The 15,536-nt window shown below is 37.9% G+C and overlaps 1 protein-coding gene across 2 annotated transcripts in view; it reads left to right on the top strand.

Annotated features, from left to right (window-relative positions):
• Positions 1 to 15,536, top strand: part of LOC124867257 (C-Jun-amino-terminal kinase-interacting protein 1-like) — a 61,531-nt gene that overhangs the window by 23,050 nt on the left and 22,945 nt on the right. For both annotated transcript variants that reach the window (XM_047363616.1, XM_047363617.1), the window contains exon 3: positions 6,124 to 6,381. In XM_047363616.1, the coding sequence (XP_047219572.1) occupies positions 6,124 to 6,381 (258 nt within the window). The remainder of the gene's footprint in view (positions 1 to 6,123; positions 6,382 to 15,536) is intronic.

The raw sequence follows: 15,536 nt of genomic DNA, 5'->3' as shown, positions 1-15,536 counted from the left end.
ACAATTTATATCATATACAAATATCAGTTGATTTTTGAAGATTCTACAGTCAGCTTATTTGTAACAGGGAAAGGGGTCAGGATGCATAGCTCAGCCTTCCCAAGAAAAGAACGGCCATGACTCATCAAATAATAGTATTTAAGGGTTAATGTGGAGCAGAACAAGCCTAGACAAAGCATTAAGAGATTTAATGCTCCTTAGAGACATGAGATGACATGGATCATTATCACATCCACTCAAGGCGTGAGAAAGAGACGAGTGCTTCCATGAAGATTGTAAGGGTGAATGCATTTGATGGGCAGCCATTTGTTGTGTGTGAAAGGTTGCAAAGAGTGACATGTCAGAATGGGGACATCAAAATGTCTGCAGAAGTACACAATAACACTCGGGGGGCAGATGCACAGAGCTATGTGTGGACACTGGCTATATGCACGCCTGCATTTGCGTGTGCTGAAACTCCGAAAGTGTCTTCCCTGACCAAAGAGCATCTTTTGGCAGAGACACGATTTAGTTACAAATAAAGAAGACATTATACATATATTTAGGGGTGTATTTTTGTATATTTATATAAATCACAGCCAAAGCAAAGAACTCCTTGTTCTCAAACCCAAAGTGTTTGTGTTATGTTTATTATGGGTACAAAATACTATGCTGATGGTAGTTTTACTCCAAGAGAAGAAAAACAGGGGAAATAACGATCTGTTGCGCTGCTGACATCACCAAAAACCAGATCACAAATGTCACAAATGGTAGAAATCATTCCATTCACTAAGGTTTGCCTAATATTTTTGGAAATGTTGATGGGTGGCATCAGGATTTCTCCTGCATGTGTTCAGTACAATCTGATTCATGAATCATCCATTGTAAAATGAAAGCAAATAAGGGGAGCAAAATAGTTGTGAAAATGGAGGAGGTTGTACTGTTTCTTGAATATACAAAAAAAAAAGCTTTGATTAATGCATTAAATCAAACAAACCCTCAGTGTTAAAAATGTACCCTTAAAAAACACTATTTTCTATCATTTCTTACTTACATGAATACATCCCTAATGACTGTGGACATAGTCTAAACAGGAGCCAATAAAGAAAGGGCTTCTGTTTAGACTTGAGTAGATGAGGCCATCTTCCTCTCTGGTTGCCATGTGTAGAGGAGATGACGTGAGCAGTATCCATGGGGGTGTTGTGTGTGTTTATGTGCACGCGCCAACACTACATGTATTTTCAGCTTTGTCACATGTAGTGGGTGAGATAAATACTGTTTCTATGGAAACAAGTCTGCTTATGTTCTCATAGGCACATCCATAACAGTGCTTTTCAAACTGTCATCCGTAGGGCTAAATGGTTTGAAAACAACTCTGACAATGCTGTGTGATTTGAGTGAGTAAGTAAGTAAGTCAATTTTATTTATATAGCACCTTTCAATTCAATTAAATTAAATTCAGTTTATTTCTATAGCGCCAATTCACAACACGTCGTCTCAAAGCACTTCACGAAAGTCAGGTAAATACATTCCAATTAATTGTAACCATTGAACAGTGCAGTCAGATTCAGTTATTTATTCAAATTGGATAAAACGTTTTTCTATCTAAGGAAACCCAGCAGATTGCATCCAGTCAGTGACTTGCAGCATTCACTCCTCCTAGATGAGCATGTAGAGACCGTGGACAGTCACTGGCGTTGACTTTGCAGCAATCCCTCATACTGAGCATGCATGTAGCGACAGTGAAGAGGAAAAACTCCCTTTTAACAGGAAGAAACCTCCAGCAGAACCAGGCTCAGTGTGAGCGGCCATCTGCCACGACCGACTGTGGGTTTGAGAGAACAGAGCAGACACAAAGAGAACAAAGAAGAACTGATCCAGGAGTACTTTCTATGGGAAGGAAAAGTAAATGTTAATGGATGTAGCTCCTTTAGTGGTTTCATCTAGAAAGAAAGAACAGATAAACTCTGAGCCAGTTTTCAAGGTTAGAGTCTGAAAGAGAGCACATAGAGTTAGTCACAGTTAAAACTCAATCAATTGCCATGTCTATGAGAGAGAAAGGGTGAAATACTGAAAGACAGGGCCATGTGGATCATCGGTATAGGGTGAGCATTAAGTTGTTGCCAGCAGAGGCTCGGAAGAGAGAGAACATAAAGTTAAAAACTGAAATAACAGCAAATAATGCAAAATTTGAGAGTAGTGTGAGAATGTAGCGAAGAGGGTGAAAGTGGTCATTATGTCCTTCAGCAGCCTAAGCCTATAGCAGCATAACTACAGAGATAGCTGAGGATAACCTAAGCCACTCTAACTATAAGCTTTATCAAAAAGGAAAGTTTTAAGCCTAGCCTTAAAAGTAGACAGTTTGTCCATCTAGAGCCCACTGATGGTCATTGTTATACTAAAAGCCACAACGATTGGGATACCTCTCTCTGTCACATTGACCATAACCATTGGAAAAGAGAGGGGGTCATACAGGTAGAAGACAGCAGTCAGTATGTTGTATTAAATACATTTACATGCATATTTTAAATTACACTATGAAAACATACAGTCAATCATAGCAGCCCTGGAATGTCTTAAGTTTCTTCATGCTTTCATGCAGATTCACTCCATGTTATTTACTTTTCTGTATTTAATATGGCTTATTACAGACCTTCATCATAGTCTCTTCATTAATTAGTAGGGCAGTTTTTTTTCATTTGTCTTTCAATGCACAAAGTAGAATACTGTTACTTCTAGCTGAATGCAAGCACACAGTAACACAGTTTCTTGTCAGGTATCTCTAGTGTTAACTATTTTTGCCACTATAGCGTTGGTTTGCTTTATGTTTATGAAGACAACATTTGGACTCTTAAGTTTTGCTTTTCATTTAAATGATCTTAACTAATCTTATCAGCTATGGCAAGCGGTTTCTTTATGCCATTTAGATCAAGCAAGCTAAAATAAACAGAAACTTTTTATGAGCTGAAAATAACTGTGTTTAGTCAAAAAACTCCATGACCCCAGGTAACAGAGGCTATTTATGCAGTGCAATAACTTTTAATATATTGAATGTTTATTTAATCACCAGACAATTTTTATGTTGTTGAAGATAGACACAACATTAAAAGATACATACCGGTATTCCTAATCCCCCTTCAAAGTTTGATAAACAAACATTTTATGTTTTCGTACAATGTACATTGGTCTAACTACTTGTTTTTTGTTTTTAAAATTGTCTATTGTTTTCTCCCTTCTCAGTCTGCTTTGATCAAAAGAAATTCATCTTCATGGCAGCAATTTTGCCTTTGCCACTGGGCCGCTTGTCTCTTAGCAACAGGGGCAGGAGTCCTTTAAAGGGGCCAGTCCTCATTTGTTGCCAAAAAAGCAAAAAATAAATAAATAAAATTATAGCCAGCTGCAATAAAAACAATTGAAGTTTCAAGTAAGAGGACAACGGATAGTTTGGAATGGGGGTGGGGTTGGATGAAAAAAAAAAAAATAATAAAACAGTGAAATGTATATATATATATATATGTAGCTAAATATAACTGACAACAGTGACAATCGCTTGGTGGCTGAACAGAAAATAAATAAGAAGGAGAAGAGGATGATTACATTTAAGTGCATTTATGATAGATGGCCTGAAAGCATGAAAGCACTGGCCACTGATTGATGCATGAAATGATCAGGACTGTCAACTAAATGGATATATGGAACTGGGATTGGTAGAAAGATTAAAGATTAATGAACAGGTGGGCTGATTGGTGATTGATAGATGATGCCTCATCAGATGAATATGGGCTGGCTTAAGGTATGGATAGACGGACGGGAGGACGGATGGACACATGGATGGATTGACAGATCAATAGATAATCTAAATGATCTTTGAAATATATCTTGATAAGTGAATTAATGTACAAATATGTAGACAGATTAAACTAAGTAGATTGAAATACAGATAGATTTAGACAGATTAAGAGGAAAAGATGAATGGGTAATACTGTGAAAACTAAGGATGGATAAATGACAAAAACATGTTATAATTTTACTATAGAAGATGGGGAAGTAATAGTTTTTATATTAAGATAATTTCTTGTTCCCTTGATTTGGTATGAGTTCCTCCCTGTCTTGAAGAATCATCCAGTTTGTGATGTCACATATTTATCATTCGCTTTCACAGCAATAAATAATTAGCAGAACATTTGCTTCCTGTTTACATAACAGACTGCCAGACTGTTATTATCTTTTTATGAGGCATTTCTGCAAACTCTTATTTTTTTTTTTCAGGTTTACTTTTAGATTTTATTTTAAACTATTTTAGCCTTTTGGTTTAATTTACGGTGGGAAATTACTCAATTGTCATTTTTTTTTAATTATTTTAAACTTTACAGCAATGTGACTGTACAAAACACTAACATTTCTTAACATTGTAGGATTTATTTTCAATCTATCTAATGTAGACTTTAAAACTAGAGGTCTGTAAATAAAATTTTTCTTGCTCTGCCTTTAGATCAAAGGTTTGCAGATTTTTAACATACCATTACTATTTTCTTTTTTCATACAAACAGGCTTTTTTTTTTTCTTTCTTGGTGAAAGACAAAAAGTGAAAGACCTTTGGAAATCTGGGATGAGCGCCTCACTGCATACAAATGTGCTTGAAGGCAACACTTAGCCGATGGAAGTGGATTAACCTCCATTCCATTCACCAGCTGGGTTTTAGATACAGCCTGCAGTAGTAAACATGCATGCTAATAACCAATCTACTGCATTTTAAATAAGAAATACAAATGATCAGTTCATTTGGTATAAATAAAGAAGATTATGATTATGCCATAACTTTTTATTATGTAAAACTGAATGTAACAGTATTGATTAACTTTACAAAATATGTGTTAAAGTAATTTTTTTTTTTTGTTGACATCATAACTCAGTCTCCGATGACATTCTAGTTAAATAGTCCAAATTTATGTGGCCGATTGTACTTGCACACATTTTATGTTGTGATTATCTCTTTGCAATTATAATTTGTAATTGTGTTTTGCAATTAGACTTTGCATGTGGAGGAAAGAGAGAGTTCAAGACTTTAATAGGCTTTACCGTGACTCTGAAGTCCACGTCAAAGCTAATAGAAGCAGTTGGGGTTGTTGTGTGTTGTGTTCATCTGCTGAAGCAATGATGATAAGTAAAGCAGACTTAACTGGCTCATTGCCCTTTTACCTACTGTCTCTTCATTAAGCTCCTGTGTGTTGGTTATTTTTTGATTTGGTCAAAGAAAAATCTTTCTGTCTGTCTGTCAATTCTGTTACATTCACATTATACATTTGTGAATCCTGTAGCAATTCCACATATATGCAGTATATGTTACACAGTTTTATGACAATCCCAGACAGCCTGGCTCAGTTGATGATCAAATAATGTATGCCAAAATCTCAGATGCCTAGAAGAGTGATGCTCAAGCATTAATTACAGCAAATTTGGTACCTTCATAGAACATTGATGTGCAGGACAGATTTGCAATAGTATTGGTATAATTTTGGGTCATACAGAGATAGGAGATCAGCAAACTCATTTGGTAAGTAAATCTTCGAACTTCAAATGAGTAGGAAAAAAGTTTATGTAGAATAGGAATAAATGCATGAACTTTTTACAGTTACTACATATTTCTTCTACCTTCATGATAGGTTTTAGATTTTTCTGCTACTAAATGTGTGTTTTAGACATGACTATCAACACTGATTGGTTGCAACATAATAGCACATCCTAAAATCAAAATGGCCTAATATGAGCATAACCTCAGATTCAGCCATGGAGTGGAAATATGAATTCAATTTTACTAAGAATATATTAAAGAATACTTTACAAAAATTACATTTAAACTCAAGACCATTACAGTGAATGCTGAGGAGCATAGAGGAGACAGGTTCCATTACTTATTATTCCAGGTTAATATTATCAATTAAGAGGATTCAATAGACGGTCTTTGTATGTACTGTTCTTTAAGTTGCTCACTGTTGGTAGCAAACCGTTGTTGTCGAAGACAGAACAGCTTCTTATTGGTTAGGTCCATCTCCTCATCCCATACACACATGCTCTCTCTTCCTCTCTGTGCCACTCTCTATTCCTCTGCTTTGACTGATGCTGTGTTCCCTCCAATCCCTGCAGGGCCGTGTGAGACGAGGAACCAGTAGCATGTCAGGAAGGGTGGAGCTGGGAGCGGTTGGCCAGCTTCAGGCAGAGATGCTGCATTTAGACCTCATTGACGGTGCTGACGGTTACCGCGGTGATAAAGACTCTTCGAAGGCATCTCCTGTTGCAACCGCACTAGTCACCAAGGACTTTGTAGGACCTGTTACCATGGATACTTACCGACCCAAGAGACCTACAACCCTTAACCTCTTCCCGATTGTGCCACGCTCACAGGTATGGCCTGAATTAACCTCATCTTCACAGATACAAACACACATATATGGATACTTTCTGACAGAGCAAAGCACTGATGGAAGTCAGAATCAATGGAGAAAGATTATTTTTGTGTTTGACTGCCTATGTGTGTTTATTTCCTTAAACGAAAAGTGTCTTGAAAATGAAGAAAAGATGGAACACAGTTGACATGTCCACTGAATTCATTACAGTTGTTTTCCTAACAGGATGTATTTTCGGGACTGAACAATGGCTTCAATTGTCAAGACACATTTTCCCCTTGGTGCCTATCTCTTGTTTGTGCTTGAAAACTGATAGAGCTCGTGATGTGGATGGTTTTGTTCAGAAAGTCAGTCTTTGTGATAATAGAAGGGACAATTTCTCTATGAAGTTCTAAATCAGAGTAAATTTTGTACTTTTTGTTTAGTATTTGATGCCAAAGAATACAGAGCGATATGGAAGCTTATTAGCATTGCAGTCAAATAATTACAGTAAAAATGCTTTGAGAAAAAGGTTGTGTGAGAAAGACAGCATAGTGCAGGTATTGTATGTGTGGAAATGAAAACATTTAATATTATGTTTTCTGATCTGTTGACATTAATTAAGCAAGGACTTAAGCTATTTGTGTCCCCATCATTAGAAATAAATGCCTCAGATTTATTGTGGTCTAAATGTGCTTAGATTTAGGAACCATGGATAGGTGTGATAGTTACAGCCTTTTCAGTTGCCTGCTAACAAATAAAATATCTGCCAATTGCAGAAACTTCATGCCTTTAGGCATCTACAAGTGATGATGACAACTTGCTGAAGTTTAAACTGTGCATCAGAATGAGGAAGAAATTATATTTTAATAATTTTGAGGTTGAATAGTTCTTGATGCCAGGCAAGCCTCTGAGTATTTAAGAAACTGCTGATCCCGTCAAATTTCAATGCACAAACATTTCTCAAATTTGCAAAGAATAGTCCAGAAAAGAGTAAATATCCTTTGAGTGGTGGTTGTGTGGGCTAAAAAGTCTTGTTGAAATCAAAGGTACACCTAGTAGTAGAAAGGTGAACTTGAAAATGTTTGACTGAACTGATTCAAATGTTATATTTTGTCTTAGATAACAAATTCTCCAGACATTCGTGTTTAGGCAGTTTGATACCTAGCCATTTTACTTGGTATAGATTATTTGCAGAATAATTTGAACCCTATGCTATGTAGCTGTGGGGCAAAAGATTTGGGTCAACTTGTTAGTTTGATATTTAGGGCTCCAAGGTACTCAAATGTCATTTGAATGGTATTTACTAATGTCTGTGCAAAGCATAGAGACTCCATCTCACCCTTCACAAACCCCAAAACACCTATTTCCACTGTCCCAGTTGTTGTGCAACAATAGGTTTGGTATGTCTATGAATAACTATTATTAAGTCGCAAAGGCAATTATTAAGGAAGCTAATAATTTTAATCAAAATTAATAAATGGGCACCACGTAATTACCAGGAATTAATAGACAAATAGCTCTTAGTCTCTCTCACTTATTGTTTTATGAATACCTGCCTGATGAGGTGTGGTATTACAAAATATAAATAGATTTAGTGTTCTCAAACAGCAAGAATAACAAACATATACAGAATAAACAGAAATAACCTCTCTCCAAAATACAACAAATTATTAACAAAACGCTGGTAACAATTAAATAAACTACTAAGCAAAATGATAACAATTAGGAAAATTAATTAACTATGGGGAAAAGAACAGTAAATCAAACAAGTAAGAATAAAACTGAAAACAATAACCAATAGAACAAGCAGTGATTATCATAGTTATGTATGAATATGGATGTTTGAGAACAAAGGACTGTTTTAAGGCAATGGGAATGAGGCCAAATTAGCTTTAAACTGACCTTGAACAAAAATTGGTACTGTATGTAATACAAAACAGAAAATAAAACACTATTTTAATATAATGTTTGAAATTATTTTTTTTTATTTAGAAATCAGTAACACTTTGGAAAATTGGTTCCTAATGTGTCAACCAGCCATCACAGTGACTGATTGAATGGAGAGCTGGCAGCGTTCTATGGCTGATTGCCACGCAAACAGAACAAGCAATGTTGTAAACACAGCAGAAATAATGGTGGAGGAAAGGAAAGGATAAAATGAAAAACGTTCACGTTACCAGAGTAAAGAGACTCTTTACCAGTCATTTAAATAAAGTTTGTTGCAACTTCAATACCCAGCCCAAAACAAAACACAATGAAATAAACAATATTTAGACAATTTTATCCGAATTAATTAATTAATTATCTCTTCCTAGACACAACCTTTTGTAAACTATTCTGATGAACAGATGAACAGAAGAGACTGAGTTCAGCAGGTATGATGAACACAGAAGACATGGGAGCCGCTCTTACTCTAGTGGCTGGACAAATGTCTGCTTGGGATTTACGCACGTCAGGCGTGCAGAGCTGCAGTTTCAAATGCTGTCTCCCCAGGCAGTGGAGAGAGCTGCTTCATAATTAGAGACGACACATCTTTTCATGGAGTCTCTTTGGCTGTCTGAGCTTCTGCAGAAAGAATCTGAGCCAGTTTCAGGTGGTTGGCTTTATTTTTGGCCGGGGTACGGTCTCCATATGCACAAATTGCAGATTGTACTTTGGATTGAAGGATTTCTTCCAATATGTAGTCATTTACTTGGAGTGCGAGATCAAGACATTCACATGCGTTTCCTCCCTAATGCAGCTAGTGGAGAGATGCAGGGAAAGAGGAAGGACACTGCTGCGTGCAGAGTTTTGCAGTTCTGTGACATCACAGGGATTCCAGCTGTGTCTCCTCTTTTCTGGGAGCTGTCATGTAAATGGGTTATACTGTCCCCTCTGGGATCCCAGTGAAATAGAGGGTCATATGTACAGTTAACCACACCCCACTCCTCCCATGGCAGATGGCCGTTCGCACTGATCCAGGTTCTGCTGGAGGTTGCTGGAGGGTTTTTCCTCCCGCAGGGGAGTTTTTCTTTGATCTGTCACTGAATGCATGCACAGTATTAGGGACGTCTGCTGAGTTGAAGACACAATGAAAGCCACTGGCGCTACATGCTCGTCCAGGATGAGTGAATGCTGCAAGTCAGCAAATTAATGAGGTCGGCTGGGTTTCCTTAGATGGAAAACTTTTTAAGCAGTTTGACTAATAAAACCTGACTGCTGTGTTTGTTAACTAGGATTAAATTGTAATGTGTGTAATTGACTTTTAATCAGTCTGTATGATTTGGTTGACTTTTTTTCTTATGAATATAAATAAATTAAATCAAATTTATGACTAAGTCTAAAATGCCATCTAAAGCAATAGATTGTAGGGACTCTTTTTAACTGCAGAATTCATATTACTTGTAGTGATTTTACATACTAAAATTATACAAGGTTGAATTAAAATCCATTCTAGTTGATCCCAAAATAGAACTAAGCTTCCAAGTAAGTTCATGAGAAATACCAGATACTTTAAATTAATTTTTATCACATTTGGATTGGAAACAATTTCAACATTTAACCATGCTGTTTATTCTGCAACCTCAATAAAATAACAACAAATAAAAATGTGGTGAACATTTTTACCACAGTTTATAAACTATTCCAGCATTCCCATAGGTCAAGTAGCACTTCAATTTATTATATGAAGATGAGACAGCATATATAAATCACAGATTTGTCCTAGTAAACAAATTGCAATGGCTTGTATAGTCTTGGTATACAGATCTAAATCATTTTGCTGCCAGCTTTGGTTCCCACCAATTTTCCTTCATGAGCAGGTGCTGTTTGGTGGCATCCTGCTTGGAGGTCAAAGCCACTTCTTTGCTGGAGCTGACCTACAGTGTTTCTGTCTAATAACTGATGTTGTATGTGGTGAAGCAGCAGCTGGGGTCTGTGTCCTTTTTATTGCCAGCCTGAGCACAGCTGCCCAGATTATTAGTGTCTGGGAATCAATTAGGGTCATATTTAGCCTCATATGCACATATTTGTTGTCTCTTGTGAGCCTCCTTAGCAGTAGTTTGACATATTTGCCCTAATAAATAACTGAGAGGACATCTGAGATTGTGCAGAAATGCATATTTTATGCATGAACTGATTTAAATAAAGTAAAGATGAAGACCATCGTTATAATGTACAAAACAATTTTTTTTCATATGACTGGAAATAATGTGTCTCTTCAAGAAGAAGTTACCCCCTCCTGTGGGACCTAATTTTTCTGACAGTTTTGAGGCTTAAACAGTCACACTTTGAGCAGCCAAATTCAAATAACATGTGTTATGTGTGAAAACTAATGTTCTCCAGGTATTTATTATTTCCTCACATGGAGTACTGTATGAACATGGGGGTTAGAGGGGACAGAACACACATGAGGTCAGTAGATTTGAACTACTGCAACATTCTGTATACATTTAGTTGTGCATCATTTAGCTGCAAGCAAGAAACAGAAGTGGAGCTTGTCAGACAATTGAGACTTTTTTGAAGAGTACCTTTTTGTATTTAATTATTTTAGAGTAAAAATAGACACATTTTTAATAGCCTTTAAGTTGCACAAAAACAACCATTTGAAATGAATAAATACAGTAGACAAATTGCCATACAGTAGAGTAAAGAAACATTTGTGTTGACAGGGAAGGTATTTTCTGACTGTCCCTTTTAAGTCTGCTTGGGTAAAGCAAGCCAACAGACAGAAAGACAGACGCCCATGACAGAATGGATTCCTCAGTATTAATCTCAGTCGAAGGCTAATCACTGATCTAGTTAAGACACACTTCTTATGTTGAAGTACATGGATGTTTGAGTAAGAGATTTGCTAGGCCTACAAACCTCTTTACACAGTTTATAGCAGCAGATCTACCAAAACCAGTTAAATTAGCATAAAGTGACATTACAGAAAAAAATATATCTGTGCTGAGAAGTGAATAATTATCCTGACCCGACCACATCTTGATTGCCCACTCCTGCCAAATGAAGAGGTATAAATTCAGAGGTAACTTGACTTAGCCTAAAATCCTCTTACTTTTAGGAAACCAGTTATTTCCTCCTTTTAATATTTGCTCCTGGAGTAAAATAGGCTTTCTTTAATGATTGGGCAGGAAAAGAAGGTGCTATCACAATGAAGTTCATCAGTCATAATTTATCACAGTATATTTTTGAGGCAGGTTATATTTTAGGATATCATTCAAACAATAAAATTCAGTTTAAAAACACCAACACCTTCATATTCATCAACACAGAATGAGCTGGATTCATTTCCCCAGCCATCATCAGCTTGTCATAGTGGTAAAATATTTTGCTTCTCTTCACCTGCTGATTCACTCGTTACCACAGCAACAGTTCAGTTTCCGCCTGGTAAACGTAGAGGAGAAGTGAGTCATGTGTGGTGGGTGAGTGGAGGAGGAGGACAGTATCTAATCTGGGACTCACTGCCATCACAGGAGTTTCCAGATCTTCTTCTTTCTGGTGTTTCTCCATGTCTGGAAATAAAACCCAACTTCTTTAAACCCAACCGTAGTGTCTGAATGTGTCGTATATTTAAAGCTGATCTCAAACAGCAGTCTGATGTATGATCTTGTTTGACAGTTTTTAATGCATTCATGTAGGGCCATCGTAACATTTAGCTTGTTTCCCACTTTTTAAGGATTTATTCTGTTGGAGGGAACATCACCTTGTTTTGCTTTTGTTTTTTTCTCTACACGTTCCTTTTGTCGAGCTCCGTTGCTGCAACAGTAAAACTGAAGGTCATATAACCAAATTGGTTATGTCTGTTTTGGAAAATATACACATTATTTTCATATTTTGTAAAGGCGTTTCTGTCAGAAATGATTGGTGTTACCAATTTACATCTAAATCACAAGGGGTTTTCATGAAGTTTGTGCTCGAAATAATGTCCAAATCTGAGTTTTTCTGAGGTAATATGTTTTTCAGTGGCTAGTGATTATTCTGAGTAATTTTTGAGTAAATCCTGGGTGGATTGTGACAAAACCTACTTGATTCAACTGCTTTTAGTTTGAACTGTTTAGTTTTCATTTAGATAGTTTATTGCAAGATTCTAACAGTTCTGACACCACACGTCTATGTTCAACTAAGGGAACTCACAGTAATGAAAGTAAATGGGCTGCATTTGTCATCCACCCATTCATACACTGACAGTAGTAGGCTACATTGTAGCTTCAGCTGCCCTGGGGCACACTGAGAGGAGTGAGGTTGCCACACAATCAGCAACACCACACTCTGACCACCTTCAGCAGGCAAGGCGGGTTAAGTGACACAACAACTGAGACAGAGGGAGCGGGGGTTCGAACTGGCAACCCACCGGTTACAAGATGAGCCCCTACCACTGCCCCAAGTAGAAAAAATAAGTAAATTTCTTCCCACAGTACTGGGGGTTGGCGATCTATGATTTATTGGAGCACTGAATACAAATGAATAACCAAAAGCATACATGTTCGTGTCAAGGAGTGCTGGTGTTTTGCAAGACCAAAATGCAAAGAGGAGCTTGCAAGCCCATGGTGAGTGCAGAACGGGCTTCCTTACAGGGAAGTGAAGGGCACAGAACATAGGCAGATTTACTGGCAGGGAGCATGCAGGCAACCCGCAGATTCCAGTGAAGAATAATAAAAACCAAACAGCTTATATACAGAGGCAGAGTGGAGAAATGTCCATTGAACAAGAACAGCTAATCAGATGAAATGTGGAGCAGTTGTGGCAGGGGGAATGCAGCAACTGAAGGAAGGAGGTTAATAAACACAGATAAGCAGGAACACAGAGAAGTCCAGGAAGGGAACACAAATATCTAAAGTCTAAAGTCCATTTTAACAAGTTCAAAAGATCCTGGAATGAAGGTAAGGTAAGTTTATTTATATAGCGATTTTCAGTAACAAGACATTCAAAGCGCTGTACATGAGGAAGAACAATTACAATACAATCACAAAGAAAATAAACACAGATACAGAAGAACCTAATGTACAATGAATGAACCAAAATTACAGCAAATAAAGGGAGGAAACAGATTAATAAAGAAAATCAACCTCACACACCTCAAGATCATGACAGTTCGTACCTGCAAACTCTATTCCATAGGGGGGCTTTCAGCAGCAGGGCTTAAGGTACTTGTACTCGTCATCTTCCGCTTTATCCGGGTCGCGGGGGCAGCAGACTCAGCAGAGACACCCAGACGTCCCTCTCCCCAGACACCTCCTCCAGCTCCTCCGGGGGGGAGCCCAAGGTGTTCCCTGGCCAGCCGAGAGACATAGTCCCTCCAGCGTGTCCTGGGCCGTCCCCTGGGCCTCCTCCCGGTGGGACGTGCCTGGAACACCTCCCGAGGAAGGCGTCCAGGAAGCATCCGGTATAGATGCCCGAGCAACCTCAACTGGCTCCTCTCCATGTGGAGGAGCAGCGGCTCTACTCCAAGCCCCTCCCGGATGGCCGAGCTCCTCACCCTATCTCTAAGAGAGTGCCCGGCCACCCTACGGAGGAAGCTCATTTCAGCCGCTTGTATCCGGGATCTCGTTCTTTCGGTCATGACCCAAAGTTCATGGCCAACGGTGAGGGTAGGAACGTAGACCGACCGGTAAATCGAGAGCTTCGCTTTTCGGCTCAGCTCTCTCTTCACCACAACAGACCGGCACAGTGCCCCCATTACTGCGGCAGCCGCACCAATACGTCGATCTCCCGCTCCATTCTTCCCTCATTTGTGAACAAGACCCCGAGATACTTAAACTCCCCCAATTGAGGAGGGGAGTTCCTGCCTCAAGAAAAAAAGTGAATAATTGTAAAGTTACTGTGTTTGTTTCAATTTACTACTTTGTTGTAAAATATAGAAATAGTTTTTCCTGTTATTTTTCTGATTCAAAAAGATTAAGCTGGACAACTCCTCCACTTGAGGCAGGAACTCCCCTCCAACCTGAAGAGGACAAGCCACTGTTGTGGATTTTCCTTATCAAAATGGGAGAGAAAATAACTCATTAACAAGAGAAAGACCGGACTTTGTCTTTATAAGTTTATTCAAATGCATACAGCATTTGAAGACCCTGTCACTGAGCTTAGTCAGTGAAGCAGAGCCCTGAACAAAATTTACAAACAGTATTTATACCAGTATGTGGATGTTATCTCAACTTAAAAGAGTTTGGAAATATAGCCCCTAGACCCTTCCCGGGTCAGAGGTAACAAGGTTATTTATGAGAGCACCCATCTACCATCCCTTGAGATATAACACGTCAGGGAGTGTTAACCATAAAACTCTCCTGATAATGAATTTAGAGCCCATCTCCTCTAAGTAATAAAACACAGAGGTCAGAGAGGAGAGATGTAAAGGGAAGGTCAGAGCATTTTAAAAAGAATTTTCCACAACACTCCTTTCTTCTGATTACAAGATAATCACAACTAAAGGAAAATTCTACAAAACCATCACCCAAGATTATAATCAAAGTAAAACTAAAAAAAGAATATACAACACTTTAAAAGAATAAATCTCCAAATCTCTATTTATACCACTAGAATGCTGAACATCAGTATTAACTCCCCAAACAGTTTACAGTTGTTACAGCATTATAGCATCTTAAGCAATATAAAATCCATCCTCATCCATACCGTCTGTTACCTCAAATGCAGAATCACCATAGTCATTACAAACAGAAATTAAGTCTACTTTTGGACCACTTGTTTGCTGAATATGGGACCATTTGCACGTTGCTGGATGCCACTATGTAGTGTTAGGATTATTTATGAATAATCCTAACTCTACATCCATAACAACTTTATGTATGGAAACATTAATCAGTCTCATTACCATTCATTTAACCATTGGAATAATGCAACATGAAAGAAACATCAAAATCAAAAATAAAAATAAAATAATTACTCCAGTCTTTATTAACCAGGATGTCCAACCACCAGTAATGAACCAGGACCAAGGATTCCAAGAGCAACCCATATTTTCTTTCTGTTGAGTCGTCAGCAACTCCTGTAATTTATCATGGATACTTGTCATGTTGTTAGACACATCAGGAATAAAACTGCAACATTGTTCCCCAATTAAATGACAAACACCACCCCTCTCAGCTAACAGGTAATCCAAAGCCATTCTATTTTGCAAACTCATCGTTCTAAGAGCTTGCTGCTCCTTGGTCAGAACAGTGAAACATTCCTCTG

Source organism: Girardinichthys multiradiatus, chromosome 4, assembly GCF_021462225.1.
Source record: "Girardinichthys multiradiatus isolate DD_20200921_A chromosome 4, DD_fGirMul_XY1, whole genome shotgun sequence".
Classification (NCBI taxonomy): Eukaryota; Metazoa; Chordata; class Actinopteri; order Cyprinodontiformes; family Goodeidae; genus Girardinichthys; species Girardinichthys multiradiatus.
Note: the sequence above shows the minus strand (reverse complement) of the source record. Positions and strands in the feature narration are given on the sequence as shown.